This window comes from Pinus tabuliformis, chromosome 5_1, assembly GCF_031772625.1.
Source record: "Pinus tabuliformis cultivar Carrire ecotype Pingquan chromosome 5_1, CPIR1, whole genome shotgun sequence".
In the NCBI taxonomy this organism is placed as follows: domain Eukaryota; kingdom Viridiplantae; phylum Streptophyta; class Pinopsida; order Pinales; family Pinaceae; genus Pinus; species Pinus tabuliformis.
Window position 1 is genome coordinate 630,458,377 of NC_142305.1, and position 21,713 is coordinate 630,480,089.

The 21,713-nt window shown below is 37.1% G+C and overlaps 1 protein-coding gene and 1 long non-coding RNA gene across 2 annotated transcripts; both read right to left on the minus strand.

The window, feature by feature from the left end:
- Positions 1-202: 202 nt before the first annotated feature.
- On the minus strand, positions 203-3,049 carry LOC149166534 (uncharacterized). Its single transcript, XR_016260443.1, has 2 exons — positions 839-3,049; positions 203-667 (listed from the first exon to the last, which is right to left on the minus strand). It is a non-coding gene; the product is annotated as an uncharacterized LOC149166534 (long non-coding RNA).
- A 479-nt stretch (positions 3,050-3,528) lies between these two features.
- LOC149166535 (uncharacterized) lies at positions 3,529-14,152 on the minus strand. Its single transcript, XM_089431361.1, has 3 exons — positions 14,019-14,152; positions 13,649-13,849; positions 3,529-3,961 (listed from the first exon to the last, which is right to left on the minus strand). The coding sequence occupies exons 2-3, from the start codon at positions 13,763-13,765 to the stop codon at positions 3,716-3,718; spliced, it is 363 nt and encodes a 120-aa protein (XP_089287487.1). The 5' UTR covers positions 13,766-13,849; positions 14,019-14,152; the 3' UTR covers positions 3,529-3,715.
- Between the last annotated feature and the right edge of the window lie 7,561 nt (positions 14,153-21,713).

Sequence of the window (21,713 nt, forward strand, 5' to 3'; positions counted from 1 at the left end):
TACATCCGCATTTGACTTCTTATATAGAGTATATTTTTCTTTACATATATGACCCCCTTTATAGATTCATAGTGAAATATATGATAGTTTCTAAATATCATTAAAGCAGATATCACAATTCAAAATCATTTGTAAAGAAATTTAAGAGAAATTGACAACATCCATCCAAAAAAATAACAATGTGTCATTAACAACTTTCAAAACATGTATAAAATAGCAACATAATACTAATAAAATCAGTATTATTTTTAATCAAAACAAGTAAAATTCAAATATGATTAACAAATCAAAATATTTCATGAATATCGTTATTCTACGATAAATTAACAACATACATAAATCAAACTCATCGTATGATTACAAAATCAAAATGTCTCATTGATATAGGGTAAATTCACAACACCCATCTAAACATAACAATGTCATTCTACACAATAATTTCTTCATAAAAAACAATGCATGTGCATGCCTAGCTACCACCACCAAGATCATCCTCATGATCATCTTGACCATCCTCATTACTCTGATCCACATCATCACCAACACCGCAACTATCATCATCATCTCCTCCTTCACCACCATCATCCTCATCCTCATCCTCATCATCTCCTGATATATGTTGAACATAATTTGGATCATCGTCTTGGCAATCATTACCTATAGCATTCTGACAAAAAAAATCAATATTACATGTTAGTATTAATTACATAACACAACGCATGTTTTTGTTATACAATGTTAACCATAAAATGAAGTAAGATATAATATCTAATAGTACTAAAAATAAAATGAAAATATGGTTTAAAAGTATATTGGAAATCCAACTAAGATTACATACCATGGAGTCCATCCAAACAAAAAATTCAACCCATCTCTTTTCCTGCAGCACCTCCTTTTCCTAATGATTTGGAGGTCTTCCATATTTTAGTTCCTATCAATCAGTAAATAGGGAGAAATTAGATAACAATGACTTTCTTCTAGTACAAAATTTATTAAAAAAATATCACATGTTTAATATACTTACAAAGGTTGTTATCAGTGCTTTTAAACCTTTCTGGCCACTACGATGAGTGACTTTTGTCTCGGTTAACCTCGCCTTGGATGCCTTGTCCTTAAACTTAAACCAATTCAATTTATTTTCACACAAATACATGTTTAAGATACTTATAAGTATTAATACATTCTAAATAATGTTTAATGAAAAATTCAATACCTGAATGCTCTCATTGCCGACTTTTCTTTGTGTCTTCTAGAAGAGATTCATTCATACTTAAACAAGGGGATATATTGTAACTTTTTCTAAGTTCTTAATTTTTGGATCGAATACTAGAGTCCAGGCCAAATAAGGTGCTTAAACAGGTTGATATATTATATCCCGGCGTAACCTCATGGATCCTCAACGGAGTATCCAGTTGGGAAGGTTCCTACTTGCTCACCACAATCTGTATATTTTCTCCAACTTAGAAATTTTGGTTCTCTCCAGCTTCCTAGCCATTGTTTCCCTCAATTTTGGCAGGGTCAATGAATCCCTCATGTTTTCTATTGCTGTCCATATCAAACAATTTTTCTCTAATTGGACCTGCAGCAGTTATGCCATCAACAATAAAAATGCTTTCCTGGCATGCTCCCTTCATGGATTTGACTAAAGATCAGTAGCAGGAGTTACAGGTGGTCCAGGTTCAGGAGTAGATGGGTGGGGTTCATGAAAGCAGTAAAAGGAGCTAAAGAGGGATCTCCTAGTGTCCAAACAGGACTAACTGCTTAAAGACTGGGATCTGCTAATGACAGATTGCTCACCCGGGGTCTCAGGATCAACATGAAAATATTGAAACCATATTCCACAGAAGTGAGATCTTGAAACCATCCAGCATTCTCTCCCAAGTTCCCAGCATCTGGGAGATGAAGGTTGGTATTTCAAGTCCTTCACTTTCATACCTCCGATGAGTGGATTATCCAGAACGAGGTTTCGAGAAAGGCAGGCAAAAAATAAAATCAGAGTGTTTTTTGTATTCGGTAGCATCTGAAGTTCTGGTCTCCAACAAGCTAATCACTCCCACTAGAAAGCCATAATGAAATTTCCATATGTGAAATTTCTATAAAGACTCTGAGCCTTTTGTTTTGAAATCCTGTAATATGTATACCGACTGAATGTAAATGTTTGTTCACTAATAGGAAAACAAGGTTACTATCTATTAACATATTTCTTAATAGTGAAGAATTGCATTGAACTTCTTTGTGCTATACATATGAATTCTCAGATACTATAAAATATCCGCTGAAAACTAGAACACCTCTAGTTATACTTCAGTTTATAGATCAACTACAGCACAGGCAAACAACCTTATGTCAGACAACAACATCAAATAATTCTGTAGCCATTGACTACAAGATTTGACCACTTTTGACTACAAAACTAACCAGGGCCATCTGGGTGACAACAGATAAAAGAAAGCAGAGAAAATTTGTGTTATGTATATGTTATCTCTTATGCATACAATATTATTATGCGCCTATGGAAAGATGGAACCTCTGCATTTCTTTGGATTTAGGCTATATCATTTTCCTTGAATTAACTAGGTGATTTTTTTTTTTTTTTCTCATGTAGTAGGTGCTCCAAGGACATAAGGACTCAGTGTATTCTCTTGCATCTTATTGTCTCAATAGGATTCCGAGCTTGGCCACACTTGTGTATTTTTATTTTCAATAAATTGAAATTGGGATTCTCACTCTGAAAAGATACGAGGGAAAAATATAAACAATACTTGCAAATTGATAGATAAGATCGTTGTTTATCATATGGTAGTATTTAATGATAAAAGTCTGTGCTACAAAAAAACACTGCTTTGCATGAACGAAAACAATGGCTACATAAGATTTTCCTAGATGATATCCTTTATCCCATTTGCACAGTCAGGTTTCTGTCAAGGTCTGCACCTGACACTTTCTCTCAGAGCTTAGCAGCACCAATGAGGATACTCTTCATACAGTTAATTAAAGTTTGCATTTGTTTTCTGGAATGCAAAGATGCGGGATATACACATGCACAATCCAAAGCCCCATTTCTGACTGTATCAAAAACTATAAGAGAAGGTCCTACTCCATGAACAGAAGAGTATCCCATATAATCCTCTAAACCTATTGACCTTTTCAATTCATCCATTTCGTCCACCATGGGACCTTCAAATACAACAATAAGTGAAGTGTGAAGTGAAGATGATGGAGTTAAATAAGGATGTTGAATTGCTTAGCACATAAGGAAGTTGACATCACTCATGTCTGTGAAATGTTTTTGATTCCTCATAGATGTATCAAGTGCATTTGAGCATTGTCTGGCCAGCTCCCAAAAGTCCCATGTTTCATTGATATGATGGGTATTCATAATAGCAGAATGGTAGAAACCTTCGTGCCCACAAGAAACCAAAATAAGGGTCAAGGGAAGCAATACAAATATTCACACAACTGATCAGAAGAAAATTAATAAAAAAATAAAGGGTATACAAATTGAGATATACTAATACTGTTTGTAGCTGATAGAACCACACACAATTGCTTTCTTACTGAATACAAGTGTATCTGTACAACATATATACCATGAACAACATGACTGCTCACACTAGAAAAACCCAGTTCATAGAGTGCAAGAAATCATGCCATAAATAAATTAAACCTACAGAAACCGATAACTGTAAATAAATACAAAAACATACTGTGAAAACTAGACAAAACTTTGAAGCAGCAGTGGTAATTCAAAATAAAATAAAGCAATGTGCAAATATGGAATTGGCAAAACCTTACCAACACTATGATCAGATAGGTTGCTGCCAACGAGGCTTCTGCAGTCAACCAGAGTTATGACAGAGTAATGCTCCCAGCGATTGCCAAGCTCCTTGAGAACAGAAGTGGCTTTAAGCCCAGCTGCTGTTAAAGCTCCACACATTGTTGTTCTTTCTGTCTTGCAAACCTGTGATGGCAATCCATCAACATCAAAATTGATACTCATGAAATCATAGAACTTATAGTTCATTAATTTATAATGATATAACGTAGAGAACAAAACCTAGTGTGCATTTACTGGCATTAACAATGCACAAATGTAAGACCTCATGGACTATAAACTCTTTGTGGACAATAAACTCTATTAACATGGAAGATAATAGACTTTATGGCCTAGCTATCACTAGGCTATAGACCTTATGGACTTCCTATCCACAGTTACAGAACAATTCCTATCCTCTTCATTGACCTAGATACTAGGAAATAAACCTTATGGACTTCATATCCGCATAACATAATTCCTATCCTCCCCATATGACTTCTCTGACACTACTAAATCAAACAGTACACAGTATTGGATATTGACTTGCAGCAATGCTACAAAACTATCTATGAATCTATCAGTACAGATTATCAACTTACATTCTCAATCTGAGCTGTCCTCTCTGAGCATAAGCACAGACGAACGATTTGCGAATGGCGAGGAGAATTAGGATCTTCAAATGGCAAATTGGCATGCCTCCTGGACCCGAAAGAATATCCCAATAAGTCAACCCCATGAGCCCAGACGGGCTTGTTGGCCTGGCCTCTGGGAATTGCATCCTCTATAGCCATAAAATTTAGGTTTTCTTCATGATATCCATTCTTCTCTGTCTGAGAATTGGTTTCATATAAAGATCTATAAAGATCTTAGAAATTTCTATAAAGATCTTAGAGGCTAGATCAGTGTGAAAGAGGGAGAGAGCCAACAAGTACCATGGATAGTGAGTAGGTTTCATATCTATAGTCTCTTTATTACAGGATGATATAACATTACTAATCAGTGAGGCACATAGACCAGTGTGCATGTTTCCACCAAGAAAGCTCATAACACAAAGACTAATCGCCCGGTTGGATTCTTCCCTGCACCTGCTTTGGCTGGATCGAATCCCTATATCGGGAGTAGTGCCAGCTGGGAGGTGGGCCGGCATCTAGCTAGTCCAAATCATCCATCCAGGCACATCAATCTCAATTTTATGTTTGAAGTGACAGGCAGGCCCCTGACTTATAAAGGGTTCATTCATGCGCTCATTCTCGCTTATTGATCGGATTACCTTATGGATGCTCGACACCTTGATGAGGTCTGACCTAGATCGGATGCCCAGCTATATCGGATGGGCGGCGAGATGAGGGATGTTTCTGCTCAAGCATTGATTGACTAAGCCAGTTTTTTCCTACATGATTCCAATCGGGGCCAACAGGATAGATAGATTGGGCTGATTCCATCCATAGGTTCAGATTAGTGCGTCGCCCTACTTACTATTATTAGGCGACCCCTATTCTTATTTGAGCTCTTCCAACCTTTTCACAATGGCAAGCAATTACCGAATCCACAATGGCTGGCAAGAGCGCCCCCAGCTTATTCCTATAGCTATGGCCAGATCTTCCAATCACCTGGGAAAGCCGAACAAAAGAAAGTGAGGGGCCCTACCGCTCCAGGAGCAATCAGCCAGCACACCGGTGCTCCACCTACTGGCCAAATTAGATATAAAAGGAGGACGTTAATACCAGTTCCCCATTCATCCCGGAATTCAGATCTTTTGACCGGGAATAAGAATCTCGCTTGACCAATCTTGCACATAAAGACTCGTTACGTAACGTATCCTCTCTCTTGCGACCGAAAGGAGCTAAGGAACCAGTAACTAAGATGGGTGGGGTTCATGAAAGCAGTAAAAGGTGCTAAAGAGGGATCTCCTAGTGTCCAAACATGACTAACTGCTTAAAGACTGGGATCTGCTAATGACAGATTGCTCACCCGGGGTCTCAGGATCAGCATGAAAATATTGAAACCATATTCCACAGAAGTGAGATCTTGAAACCATCCAGCATTCTCTCCCAAGTTCCTAGCATCTGGGAGATGAAGGTTGGTATTTCAAGTCCTTCACTTTCATACCTCCGATGAGTGGATTATCCAGAACGAGGTTTTGAGAAAGGCAGGCAAAAAAGAAAATCAGAGTGTTTTCTGTATTCGGTAGCATCTGAAGTTCTGGTCTCCAACAAGCTAATCACTCCCACTAGAAAGCCATAATGAAATTTCCATATGTGATCTGTATGTTTCTACACTCAACATCTGCATTGCACTTCTTATAAACCATCTCCTAAAACCACTGTATCAATGCATACTAAGCTCACCAGAAATCTTTCTAATAATGACCATAGCTCCTGTAGGGATGGTATCGCCATAATGCATGCCACAGCAGTAACACACTAAATCCTACTAAAAGAGAAAGCTTGGATTGTGGTGTGACTCCCTAGCATATGTGTTATACAATAATCCACCTCTAGCCCTCTAAGTAGCTCTATAATGTATCTCTCCTCGCATCAGTGCCAAAATATGTCGCAGAGAAGCAATGTAGGTTGATGCCATTCATTCAAACCGACTTTGTTGTAGAGGAACGTGTCAGTCAACCTGTGTGTTAATGTTATACATATTGCAGAGGAACAAAGTCTTATACATCGTGAGCCATATGAACTGTGTAGAGCCAAGAGCCATCGGTAATAGAATTGGCAGTAACAACATACCAAGCAGCTCTGCTACTGTTGTTCAATGAAGCTACGAAGATGAGCTGTGTAGAAATTAAATTAAATCTCTGAGATATTTTCTGGAAGAGAATCATCAATACCTGAACAAAATAATGCATCATTACTCTCCATAAGATTTGGCTTATCTAATGGATCACTAAAGTCCAGTACCAAACAAAGAATTCAAGCAAGAAGACATATCAAGGCCTTCTGTAAGCATAGGCATCTTCAATGGAGCACCCATGTTAGAAGGTTCCTGGTTGCTAGCCATTGTGTCTACTTTCACAAGTTGTATATTTTCTCCAACTTTGAATTCTTGTGTCTCTTCAGCTCCATTCTGTACAGATTGTTCTTCCTGGTCATCCTTACTACCATACTTGAAACAAGTCATTCATACTACTGAAATGGAGCAGCCCCGCTGCTAGATAAAGCTCAAACTTGATGAAGATCTTCTTACTGTTATTCAAAACTTTTTGCAGGGTTATGATTTGAAACCCTGCTTCGACTGAAACCCCAAGTGTAGAAGATAGTTTTGATTTTGAAATGCTAATAGTACAGACAGTGGATGTCAATAATATCACTGACTGCCAGAACAATCTGCCCATGCATACACTCTTCCTTGATTATGATATTGAAGATAGGCAAAGGAGGTAATACCAATGAGATAGATCAATGCTTTAGAGAATGAAGATCGGTGGATACTCCTGGACTTGTTATGGAGATTGAAGACACAGTAAAAGTCTGACATTCCTTAGAAGTGAAGTCAGATGATCTTTGGTATCATCGATATTTGTTCCTTTCACTTCTTCATAGGCACCTTACTAGCTAGTGCCAGTGAGAAGTATCAGTGAGTTCTGAGGGAGCAACATATATTTTCTTACTATTCCAACTATATGCCCTAGACTTGAATCTAAACAGCGAATTGTCAACAATGGTGTCTTGTCACTTAAAAAAAAAACTCAACAGTGCCTTGTGTATCTTAAATTCAACAAGTTTATTTATGCTGATCTCTGTAAGATTATAGTCTTCATCAGGAGTTCTTTCCATGGTCATATAAGATGATGCCATTTGATGCTATTGGTTAGATTACATATAAACATCGAATTCTCAACAATGGTGTCTTATCACTTAAAAAATACTCAACGGTGCCTTATGGATCTTAAACTCAACATGTTTATTTATGCTGGTCTCTGTAAGATTACAGTCTTCATTAGGAGTTATTTCCATGGTCATATAGGATGACGCCATTTGATGCTATTGGTTAGATTACATATATATGGAGTATCGATTCCATATTAACTATGCATCAGTGCCAAAATATGTCGCAGAGAAGCAATGTAGATTGATGCCATTCATTCAAACTGACTTTGTTGTATAAGAATGTGCCAGTCGACCTATGTGTTAATGTTATACATAATGCAGAGGAACAAAGTCTTATACATCGTGAGCCATATGAACTGTGTAGAGCCAAGAGCCATCGGTAATAGAATTGGCAGTAACAACATACCAAGCAGCTCTGCTACTGCTGTTCAATGAAGCTACGAAGATGAGTTGTGTAGAAATTAAATCTCAACTAAATTTGGAAGATGAAGATCTTATTCAACTTCTGTATTTAGTTTCATGTGGCAAGATCGAGATTCTTCTAAAGGAACCTAGCACTGCAACAATATCTACAAGTGATAATTTTGAATTCAATCCTCCCTTTTCGCACAAGTTGAAAAATATTAAGATTCCACTTACAGATATGAATGCAAATGAGAGGAATAGAGTGATTGAAAATGTAAAAGAAGACAGACATTTCTGAATAGATTCAACAATAGTTCTCATCATGAAGGCTAGAAAAATCTTACCTCAGCAACAACTATTGAGTGAGTGTGTTGAACAGTTCCAAAGCACATTCAAGCCCGAACTTAAAGCAATAAAATCCAGAATTCAGGACTTGATCTCAAAGGAGTACCTGGAACGTGACAATGAAAACAGTAATTTATTGAGATATATAGCCTAATATCGCTGATTGAGATGCAAGTCGAAAACAAATCTGTAATGCAACATATGGTTAATTTTGTTTTATTTTAGAGAAATAAAACATATCACAGATTCGATTTTCCATGTGAGTTCGACTGACTAACATAGAAATACTCTGTTTTGCAATAGAGGATGAAGAAGTTTTCCAGGTCAGCTAATCAGTCACCCAGTTCTACCTTAAAGAGGAGGGACTTAGATAATGCACGGTTTTTGTGCCACAACTCATCAGAGGAGAGAACACTGCTCGACTCATGCTACTGTTCCTTAAATTTTGTTTTATGTTTCAGACAGGGAGTTCCATCCCTTCGTCTACAAGGAAATAACATAAAGTGGCGATGGATCGATATAGAAGTTAAAATTATTTGGATCTAAAGGAGTGGTGGTTTTATCCACTACTCCAGCTAGTGCCTAAAAAATATAAAATTTGGGTTTGGTGGTTGTGAATTCCATTGTCACTGAAGGTAGGTATAGCCTAATTTTGGTGTCCACCAGAAACCTATCAATTACTTTGGCTATACCCTCTTTACCCTTCCTTTCATTACACCAATCTTACAAATAGCATGCACTTTCAGAACCTAGTCAAAGAGCCCCCAACTCCAATGGTTTTTCAGACTGGTTATGATTTGAAACCCTGCTTCGTCTGAAACCCCAAGTGTAGAAGATAGTTTTGATTTTGAAATGCTAATAGTATTGACAGTGGATGTCAACAATATCACTGACTGCTAGAACAGTCTGCCCATGCATATGCTCTTCCTTGATTATGATATTGAAGATAGGCAAAGGAAATTATACCAATGAGATAGATCAATGCTTCAGAGAATGAAGATCAGTGGATACTCCTGGACTTATTATGGAGATTGAAGACACAACAAAAGTCTGACATTCCTTAGAAGTGAAGTCAGATGATCTTTGGTATCATAGAGATTTGTTCCTTTCACTTCTTGATAGTCACCTTACTAGCTAGTGCCAGTGAGAAGTATCAGTGAGTTCTGAGGGAGCAACATATCTTTTCTTACTATGCCAACTATATGCCCTAGACTTGAATCTAAACAGCGAATTGTCAACAATGGTGTCTTGTAACTTAAAAAAAAAACTCAACAGTGCCTTGTGGATCTTAAATTCAACAAGTTTATTTATGCTGGTCTCTGTAAGATTACAGTCTTCATTAGGGGTTCTTTCCATGGTCATATAAGATGATGCCATTTGATGCTATTGGTTAGATTACATATAAACATCGAATTCTCAACAATGGTGTCTTGTCACTTAAAAAATACTCAACGGTGCCTTATGTATCTTAAACTCAACATGTTTATTTATGCTGGTCTCTGTAAGATTACAGTCTTCATTAGGAGTTATTTCCATGGTCATATAAGATGATGCCATTTTGACACTATTGGTTAGATTACATATATATGGAGTATCGATTCCATATTAACTATGCATCAATGCCAAAATATGTCGCAGAGAAGCAATGCAGATTGATGCCATTCAGTCAAACTGACTTTGTTGTAGAGGAACGTGTCAGTCAACCTGCGTGTTAATGTTATACATAATGCAGAGGAACAAAGTCTTATACATCGTGAGCCATATGAACTGTGTAGAGCCAAGAGCCATCGGTAATAGATTTGGCAGTAACAACATACCAAGCAGCTCTGCTATTGCTGTTCAATGAAGCTACGAAGCTGAGCTGTGTAGAAATTAAATCTCAACTAAATTTGGAAGATGAAGATCTTATTATGAGGTCGAATTGACTGGGTTTGGCTGAGCTCATTTGGAGGAGATTTTTGTTGGTTTGACTAGCATTAACTTTCTGGTTACAACATCTTGTTAACTGTTGTTTGGCTGGACTGTTTTGATAGTGATTGGGCAAGTAATTTTGTATGATGTACTCTCTCTCTCTCTCTGTGCTGAACTTTTGAAGAATAATAAGAATATTTGATCAAAGGGTTTTCCCCACATTGGGGTTTTTCTCTAGCATTCGCCAAATATTGTGCCCTCTTGTCTTGACTTGTCTTATTCTTATTGTTTATGTTCTATCTGCAAATACTCTCAATATTTATGTGACTGCTAATCTGGAAATTTATATTGGGCTAATAAGGAAAATTGACGTAAATTGCTCTAAAGCATAAGAACATACCATTGTTATCTAAAATTAACAATCATTCTATAATTAGCATGATTAAAATGTAGAAAAATGTTATGGAGTGTCCAAGTAGTGTAGAACAGAGAAGCAAGAAAAAATACCACAAGACAACCATAGGGTTGATAGAACCATGTTTAGGCACATTAGATATTGCTTGGTGACAGAGTCTTACACCTTTGAAAGGAATATTTGTTTCCCTACATTTCTATTGAACAAATACAAACCTGAATATGTTCTAAGGACTATCATGGAGGGAGTCGAGATGACCCACAGGACCCATAGTTGAATACACAAGAGGATTTCAATGCTGGAAATCTAGTTTATAGCATAGTAGCAAGATTTGGTCATATTGCTCTTTATTATATGGAAATTCGGCAACAGTACAAAATTCAGTATGTTTTCACTGCAATGCAGATACAGAACAGTTCACTTACCTTATAATGTCTTTGATACCCATCAACATATAAGCCCCAAAAAAACAGAGCAAAAACCTCAAAAAATAAAAATAACAGTAAGAAAACACTTAAAAATAAACTACATTGCAAAATTTTCAAAGAATAAATTGCTTTTTCTGGTTTTAGTGTGTTCTGAGAATGAAATTCTTCTAAAATATGGAACAAAACGCTTATTTTCATACTGAGAAATATAGATTTCCATATTGGAACCATGCTGCATTTCTTTATTAGGTATTTTCCATACTGAGTTGTATTTGAATACATATTCGGATTCAAATTTTGCTACTATGGTTTATAGCCATTCCTAGTTACACGTATGCTGAAATCAGGGAGGTCAAGGTAATCAGATAAATTGTCACAACAATTATGAACAAGAGGCAACCTTCCTTGAAATTCTTGAACCTCAAGTAATCAGAAAAATTGTCACAACAATTATGAACAAGAGGCAACCTTCCTTAAAATTCTTGAACCCCCTACCCTTGCCTGGATTTGCTCACGGCGCCAATCAGTCCTCATGTACATGTACATCAAAATATTTATTATATAATTAACTATAAATTTGTTAACATTAAAAGGACAAATAGATCCTCTGTTCATGTAGAGATGCTCACTGACGACCATGTTGACAATGGCGATGAGAGGGAGAAACTGCCGTGATATCCAATCTTCAATATGCATATTAGATAATAAAGACTGACCTACTAAGTTAACCAAGTAGCCGTTATACAAAGTACACATAAATGAAGCTCAAAGCTAAGAGATTTTTTTTCTCACTTTCTTTGCTTCCCACACAAACTATTACTCGATTTCGATTTTTCTTATTAGATTCCAAAATTTAATGAAATTATCTGGTTGGGAGCATTGTTGCAGTGCATGGCTTTTATCCACTATCTCCACTACAAATTTTGAAATGACAACAAAAAATCCATTAAGACCGGAATCTCCCCACAACAGTGAAAGCAGAGTTCATTATTCAAGAACAAAGTAAAGCGAACCAAATACTCTAAGAGCAGGACATGCATGAGTCCTCAAGACCCAGATCCACTAGATTGATTGCATCATTTTTTCAGCTGGATGAAGCATCGATGACCCGGTAGATGCACCAGTCATGAGCAAAAATAACAGACGATCAGTGATTCAGAAGCACCCTTACCAAGCACAGTTGAGATCATCCAGATAATCCACAAGGCCATCTAGGTATGCTATCTTACAAAAGCTATAATTCTCAGCTTATATCTTGTAGACACTAGACAGACACCCATCACCAGGGTTCTCCCTTCCACACGTAACCCGTCAAACTTTGCAGTCCGATGAGCTTCAATAAAGTTTGCCAGGATAGAATCCAGCCTGGTTTATGGCCTTCCATACCTCTCCTTTGACGCTTAGATAAATTAGGACTTATTTATTTTCTAGGCTTCTGCTATTAGTCTCGTCTTCATTGTATCAGGTTTATCTGTTATTATAACCCTTGAAAATCTGATAAGGAAATCCAAGAGATGCTTCTCCATATTTGTGAATGGCATTCTTCGTAAAACTGTTGACATAGACTAGTGCACCTAAATCTGGGGGATTTAAACTGGTTACCTACTAACACGTAACCAGAACCAGCCAGATGCTCGTCTTCATTGTATCAGGTTTATCTGTTATTATAACCCTTGAAAATCTGATAAGGAAATCCAAGAGATGCTTCTCCATATTTGTGAATGGCATTCTTCGTAAAATTGTTGACATAGACTAGTGCACCTAAATCTGGGGGATTTAAACTGGTTACCTACTAACACGTAACCAGAACCAGCCAGATGCTCAACAACATTGGCTACAAACAATTGAGATAATCACCCCTTTGTTATTTTATCATTCGTCATTCTGTTAAATCTGAAATCTTATTTGTAGTCTCTCCTTTTCAGCGAATACCTTTAAGCACTCCAGCATCAATATATAGTTTTAGTCCCATTAACCTAATGTCCTTTCATCATTTGTGGACATTTATATAATTTATTTCTTTATTCCGAAATTCTTCTTAAAATTATTATTTCCATTTCTTTATGAACCTTCTGCTGTCGAGCAATTGGTGTTATTTTGAGCAAAATAATTTGTAAACGAAGTTTCTTGGTTAGTGAAAAGCCGGCCAGAAGTACCTCTACGCCAAGTAGATCCCTGGAAAGTGTCTATCTCTCAATGTTAGTGACATCTCAACGCATTCACCCATTCGGGAGCTTTCGTAGGCAGTCAGCGTCGTATGTAGAGCATCTAGCTCGGCGGGCCTCACAGTTTGTGAGGAAGAGTAAGCAGATCGCAGATTATTTGCTTATTTCACTCCTTTCGGGAAACCTATAAATTTTTTAAAGTAACTGCTACTTACGAATCATAAGTTTTTTAAAATAAATTCTACTTAGTTTCAGAATTTTAGATTTTTAAGGGGTTTTACCGACCCAGAAATAGAGATTCAATAAATGGAAGAGAAGCTTACTGATGGTGACATCGCCATCGGGGCTCTAGAGCATCTTGTCCATTCCCTTGGGGCCGAGTGAGGTGCGGAGGATTCTCGCAACGGACCTGGCGGCCGCAATGTTGGCCTTCTGAGCATCTAAGCCTCTGATTCGGGTTTTCTGCTCCTGCTCCTTTATTATGATAAATGGCCTCCCGTACTCATCAAATGCCAGCGCCATCCCTGCAAACAGTAACAGATTGCAGCACAGAGATTAAAACCTAAACATACAAGAGTGGCTGCTAAAAACACACTGGATTTTGAACCAGAAACCTGAAATGCGTGTACTCCTCTCTGTGTGGAAGACTGAATGTGCAGGTGGAAATCCATTGAAGTTAAAAATGGAACATACCTTGGCGCCGTCAATGGACTGAAGAACCGATCGTGGGGTTCGAGTGTCTGCTACTGGTGAACCCTAATTCGCAAATCTCTGCAATCTCGTTTTCGCTCCCGCCCTGCGAAAAGCGAACAGATCCTCCTTCTTGTTATAGAACGTAAACGAAGTTTGGGTTGGGAGGGGTTTTGTAAAGAAAAGTAAAGCTTTACCTTTTTCAAAAATGCTAATTTCATAGTGAAAAACAGTAAATACATTTTTTTATTTTCACATCACTAGTTAAGTAGCTATATAGTGTTTTTGGTTCTTGGTTAGGTTGGAAAATATTTATAATAATATAATTTTATGGTTGTTGTTTAAGTTTATTAGGTGTTATTAAAACAATAAATACATTTTTTTTATTTTCACATCACTAAAGAAGTAATTATATAATGTTTTTGGTTATTGGTTAGGTTATAAAATATTTATAATAATAATAATATAATTTTATGGTTGTTGTTTAAGTTTATTAGGTGTAATTTTTTTTAATTTCAATTTAATCATTTTTAAATGGAAAAATATGATTTTAATTTGGTTGTATTGAAAATATTTATATGTTTTTACATATAAGGTGGGTGCAAACAAAGGAGAATATATAGTAAGTCTATTTAATAGTTAATAACAAGTGTTAATTTCTTAAAATTATATGATAAATTTGAAAGGAGTAGGGTATGTATCTTTTTTCGGGTGAAATATATTAAAATTATTGTGTGAATGGGGTTGTAAGACCCTATATTTTCATCCTGGGAAAATATAGTCCTCTCTTAGCCACTTGCATAGTTTAGATTGTCATAAGCAAAGTAGGTACATTGTCTTAAGATGTAAACATTTCATTTTAAGCAGTGTCATAATGTGGTTTCAGCGAAGCATTAAAAGATGGAATGAGCATGCACATTTGGGATGCTAGTGTTATATTCAACGTGAGGCATGATTGCACGTCTAAGAAGACTCTAACAAGGGTTGCAGAGGAGAGGTTGGGGGATTGTAGTCTCACTTAGAAGTGTATACAAGCAAGTTAAGCCCTATGAGAAGTTGTGAAACAAAATTAAGGGATTTGACAAGTTGCACGAAGGCAACTTAGTAGTGGTACTAAGTGAGCAATCCTTGATTCAACTTGATACTCTCTCCTTGGCACTACCACTTTGTAAGATGGAGAAGAAATGTGAAATAGATGTGCAACCCACTAAAGAAGTTGGAGGTTGTTGTAATGTATATCGGTGGTTATGTCATGATGTGAAAGGAAGTGTTGGAACTTGGAAGGTGACCATTAGAGTAGATTTACCATGGAGTGCAAGGAGGTGCAAGGATCTGATAAGGAGGGAACTACACAAATCTAACAAGTAGGCCATATTGGGTTAGGATATTACTATTTTGGGACATCCAAAGTTGAAGGTGCATTTTATGGAGGTGCAGTCGAAGTGCTTGGGTGCGTGCCACAGCGTAAGGGTATCTAGGACTTTTAGTGTGTGTTAGTGCATTGTGTTTGATCAAAACTAGCTAGAATGTGTTCCATGAAGGAAAAAATCCCACAAATTTGGGATGACTTAACCATTTGGCATTTAAGGTGTGTTATGTCCTAGTTTTGAGGAGACAATTAGAACCATCTTAGAGTGTGATGGGTTGTGCCATGGACTTAGGTCCACTTATATGGGTTGAGGTGTAAAGGTATCGTGTGAGTTGAGGAAAATGATTACAATGCTTACCTATATAAAGTGTTTATAATATAATATTAATAAGTTTTTGTTGGAGAATGGAAGAGGAGGATAAGAAAAGAGAGGCATTAAAGTTTGTTGTAAATCAATCAAAAGGAACGAACTTGTTAATCTTATTAGCAAGATTGTTCAAGTTGTCTCTTCAATAGGAGTGAATTTTGGCTAGGACTAGGGAGTTAAGCATTGATTGGGTACTCTGGAAATCCAAGACCTAACATATCCAAGCTAGTCCATTAAATAGATTCATCTTGGGCAAGGGTTGTTAAGGCTAAGGTGCAAATATCCCCTCTGCTCAAACTATTTAACATGCAAAGTTGGATCTGATTCTTCAACTTGTCCTGACGATGAACCACACTGGTTGGTTCGAAACGCCTAAACAAATGATATATCTTGTGATTTACGCTGGAAAAATTTCTCGTAAACTACACATTAAGAAAGTTTGTGCACTCCTATATGGATAAACATGCTTATTATCTTTCATGAGTTTCATCAAATATTTAACATATTATTCATCAACTTTATTTAGATATTCATCATCTCCAATTAACAAATATACATTAAGCAAGTTCATGCACTCTTATATCGATAACATGCTTATTATTTTTCATGAGTTTCATTAAAGATTTAACATATTATTCATCAACTTTGGATTTGGCGAGGATGAATTCTAGTATATTACCAAGTGTGTTTTTTTCAATTGTAGTTCTTACTTTCATGATTAATTTGGTTGTAATTTTTACTTCCACGATTAATTTAGTCTAAGTTCTCTAGGTAGTCATTAATGATCTATTAAGTGCTATGTGGGGGTTTTACTTTTCAACAAATATGAAGTATCTATGTTACATTGGGACCTAGTGACCTTGTTGAAAAACCCTAGCAAACATCTTTGAAACCATTTAATAGCACTAGTTGAACTTGAGATATCTCAAAAACTAAAAGGAACAAATAAGGGTTGCTTTGCCAATCCACTCATAACCTAATCCACTTTGGTGTACTTATATTCTCAAAGTGAATCAAATACCAAGAATGATCTATGTCTGCTAAAACCTATAATCACATTGTTTCCCTAATAGCAACTAAAAACTTCTATACCCAGTTGTTGAACTTTTGCAACCAATTATAAACCTTCAACAAGAAGTAGTTTTCTAACGAGAATTATTGCCATATCTTCCTTGGTTTTACGAGGAAAAAGAAATAAAATTTCATTTGTTATCAAAGGTAAACCAAATTCATTATTTGCATACTTCCAAACCTAGGGTTTCGTATCCAAAGTAGATCCTAACCACATCAATGAAACAAACTTTGTTTTTATGTATCATCCAAACATTATGTACAATTACAGACTCACCTCTAATCCATTGTTTATAAAAATGTTGAATATTTTCATACATGATATACTGAACAGTTGGACAATGAAAATAGTTGTCATCGCTATTCTTCCATTTATATGCTTTTTGCAACTTATTTGAAAGAGCAATTTTGTCCCAACAATTAGACTTGTAGCATAAAGAACATGGTTAATACATATGATTAGACCAAAAACTAGTTACTACCAAAATTCAACCAAAAAAAATATTACTGCATAAAAATAGAATTAAAAACAAAAAAATAGAAAAACAAAAATTTCCCAAATTAAAAATAAATAAATGATAAACTTTTTTTTACCAAAATTTAGTGATTTTTTTGGTGCTAATACTAACATCACCATTACAACAAGATATTTTTCTAGTGCTAATTGTTACACTAAAAAATGTCACCATGACTATTTACAGTTAGTATGGCTCAATCAACAGTCATGCTACCCTCTTAGGCAAGTCTTATGCCTCTGCTCTCCATGTCAAACTCCAAAAAGAGAGAAAGTCTTGTATAAATGTATTTATCTTTGGGGACGCAGGTTCTCTCAACCTTACCTGCGGGGACGCTCCCAATGTTCACAAAAGCTGCGTCCAAAGACGCTCTGTATGTAAAGGGACAGGTGCGTCCCCCTGTAAAGGTTAAAATGCGCAAGTTTCATCTTTAAAAAGTTACTTGTGGTCATTTCTAGAGCATTCTAGAAGGTTGTTCGACGTGTATTGAGCGCCTCCAGATGGTTCATGCACTCCTACCAAAGAGGAACTTATCCCCTCAATAAGGGAGCTATCCCATCCAAAGAGGGGATTATCCCATTGATGGTGGACCTGATTAACTTCCTCTTGAGCACTATAAATACAGGCATTGGGCCAAAAGGAGAAGAGGTTGAAAGCTATACATTTCTAAGGGTAAATGTTGCAGGAATTAGGACTCCCATTTAGAAGCTTGTGAGGAGAGATTGCCATCTTTGCTTGTTCTATTTGGAAGTGGGTGAGCTTTGTCAAAGTAGAGGAAGACTCTTGTGGACCCTGGAAGGAGCTTGCACAACACCAAGGCTCAGGTTGTAATGGTTCCTTTTGATTACCTTTAATGCAAATTGGTCCATTCTTCTCAATAACTTGTTGTTTATGGGTTATTTCATGTACTCCTTGGTCTATATGTTGAATATGCTTTGTTTTATGTTATAATCAGGTGCTATTTAATTGTTTGACTGTTGGTGATTGCAGGTTTTGGAGAAAAGGAGGAGCTCATCCAGATCAACAAAGCTTGGACTTCTACAACAGCGTTTGGACAAAGGTAAGAACGAAACACTTGATCTCTCATATCATAATGCATGTTTAGAGAAGGATAGCTCCAGTTTGTTTTGTTTGTCATTAGAATGTCTTAGACTTCTAGGAAGGTCGGTTGTGTCCGCACTCTTGACTGATTCCGTGTGACAAATTGGCGACTCCGCTGGGGACTCCATTGATGTGAAAGTCTTTTCCTTTGTATGAACTTTGCTCTGAGAAAATTCATTTATTTTCTGGTTTTTGGCTCTGTGACTTTGTTTTTGGGTGGGTTAGCTTAGGGTTAGATTCATTTTAGTTTTTCTTGAATTTTCCAGTAGGACGCACCCTCTGAGTATTGCACAGTGCGTCCCTGGACGCACTGTCACTGTGTGCACAGAGCGGGCCCGCACCTGGCTTAACCAGTTGCCTGCGTCCCCTGCTAAAATTTAAGAAAATTCCATTTTTTGCATTTTTGCTCTTAGATTTTTCTTTTTCTTAGTTTTTACTGCCCAGATCCATTAGTCTCTTGTCAAAGATCTTCACCTAACCTTGTTTCATTGGCATTCCTACTTTAAGCTTTCATCAATTGGGTGTTTTGAGTCTCTTTTTTGAGAAATTCTTAATTTGATTTCCTTTGGTCATTACTTGGAGGTTTGTCTCAGTCTTTTCACAATTTTGCATCTTTTTGCTTTCATTTTTGCAAAAAAAAAATTCCCCCTCATTCGCCGGGGGGGGGCTAAATTGTGTATGAGTGTTAATCGCCTTTGAGTGTTTTTATTTTATGATCTTTGGAACTCTCACCCAATTTTCTCGACTTGCACTTGATTGATTCTTAGATTAGATTAGAATCGTCTTGTGTTTGAGAATTCTCTTGCATAGATCACATTTGCATAATTAGAATTCTCATTTTCAGAATATTAATGAAAAATGTGCATAGATTACATTTGCATGCTTTTCAAGTGAATTGTGCATAGATTACATTCTGAAAAAATCAATCGTAGATTTAGATCAGTTTTCTTTGGTTTGAATTTACACGAAAATAAAAAAAATGGTTTGGAATTGATTTGCCTTAGTTTTTCTTCATAAAATTAGTGCATTAGAGAATTTGTTATATTTTCTCTTAGTGATCAATTTTTTGCATTGTTGGAAGTGAATGGAAACTCTCTCCTTACTTTAGTTAGGATTCATCGAATTGAAAGGATTACATTATCATATTCGATTGCATTCAGTTTTGAGTCGGGTCATAACACCATTGGTTTCATCTCCATTTACCCATTTGAGTAATAACAACCTTAATAACACAGCGCTTAATTAAAATTCATCTAGTAATTTTTACATTTATAGGGCTCTGAAACACCAACATAGCTTAGGCTAGTGTCTTGGAGTAGGAGAGTAATTAACTCTCCAAGACAGCAAAACCAAACAAGTAGCTCATCTTGTGGTAGAATAAATCCAATTGTCTCATTTGTACTCTGGGAAAGCTCCTCTTAAAGGAGAAGCACGAGCTCGTGTCCGAACCAGTGAGGGGATCAATCCTCCCTCGTTGGGAACGACGCCAGACACGCACGTATTACAAACGGTAAACCTCGGATTAACCATTGTCGAGGAGCCAGGGGTCACTTGTCGGTAAACCTTGGATTATTGTCAAGGAGCCGGCAAGGGGATTGAGCTTGATACTCTGCCCTTGCGTGCTGTCGGAGTGTAGACTGTACCCCCAGGTGCATTTGTTGTTGTTGGTAACCTTAGTGACCATTATCTTTAGGATTCTACCGAGGTGACGGTGGAGGGAAGATCCCACTGTACCTGGAGCAGACGTCGGCTAGACTCACTTGGATTTTCTGGGGGGTTCACTTCACTCGAGACGGTTAAAGTGGAGGAACTTGGTCCAGTCTATTCATTAAGCAGGTTGCCGGGGTAACTGTTCCACCCGCCACTTCTGTACTGAATTCTTCGATGTTGGATTTCATCCCCAACTAGTGTTTTCGGTCCGGAAGGTTACTGTTTGTGTATGGTTTGACTCCTAGATTTGATAGCGCGTGTTAATTTGTTTGTTTTTACTTTTAGAGACCATAGGTGTGAATTGTGAATTTTAATTGTTAGGTGTGAACTGTGAATTGTTAATTTTAGTTATAAATTGTTAATAAAATTCACTGAAGTTGAATATAATGGCAAATGTTCCAGAATTTATCAACCTAGGAACCCCTCCTAATGAGAATCCTAGTACTTTTCCTTACTTTGGAAATGTTGGTCCTCCTTATATGGCTACTTTGTCATTACCTGGATTTACAATAGGTTTACCGATATGGTTATTTTCAACTTCGTTGGCCCAAAATACTCCAATTGTTCCATCTCAACCGGATGCTTCACCTCAACAGAGTTCACCATCTCAACATCACCAATATTCTGTTGACCCTTTACCTTCTTCGCCTAATTTTTCTTCCTCCATTTCTTCCTCTTCGCCTGGTAAAAGCCTTGATGCTAGTAACCAGGAGGCTAAGAAGAAGAAGAAAGGGAAGAAGAAGAAGAAGAAGAAGAAGCAAGATAAGAAAGAAGTCAACCAACCAACCGTGGCTGAAAGTGTTCGTTGTGTTGAGGAAAATTCCGACATGCATCGTAAACCCAAATACCCTTGCAGGCTTTGTAAGGGTGACCACTTCCTTGTTAATTGTCCTGGTATTCCAAAGGTCTTGGAAGTATGGTCAGAAAAATCTCATCAACTTTCCATTGATCCATCAACCAGTGATAGTCAGGTTCCTGGGAAAAAGGGTAAAGTTAGGTTTCCTTGTAAGTTATGCAAAGGGAGTCATCAAACTCACATTTGCCCTCACATGGATGAAGCCTCAACGTTGTTGGAAAACCTTACTGTTCCACAGCAAGAATTTCCAACTGGTTACCGTAAACTTTCTCCCAACCTATCGTCAACTGACGGAGTGGTCGATTCAATTTCACATACAGTCAATCACACTCTTCCATTGGAGAGTGAAACTCATGTCACTCAGGTTGATGATCCATTAGTTGATCAAGTGGTCGATTCAATTTCACATTCGATCGATCACACTTTCCCTTTGGAGAGTGAACTTCATACTGCTCAGGTTCTTCTTGTTACATCAGATTCTTCTATGCCGGGGGGCATTTCACCTGTTTCTACAAAACCCCCTCCAAGCACTGAGGTCTTTTCCTTTGATTGGAATAGACTGACAGAACCTCGTCTTCCTTCCTCCATCCCTTTCCAAATCATTGTCAAGGTTGGTGGTAGGGACATACATCGTACTCAAGTAGATGAAGGTGCTTCTGTTAGTATATTATCCTCAACTGTTTGGAAAGCTTTGGGTTCCCCTCAGCTT

Excerpts from the sequence above, each read along its gene's own strand:
- LOC149166535 (XM_089431361.1), bottom strand. The coding sequence starts at position 13,765 with ATGCTCAGAAGGCCAACATTGCGGCCGCCAGGTCCGTTGCGAGAATCC. Across the intron at positions 3,962-13,648 it reads CGATGGCGATGTCACCATCA|GTTTGCAAGACAGAAAGAAC; the intron begins GTAAGCTTCTCT and ends TTGCCATCACAG.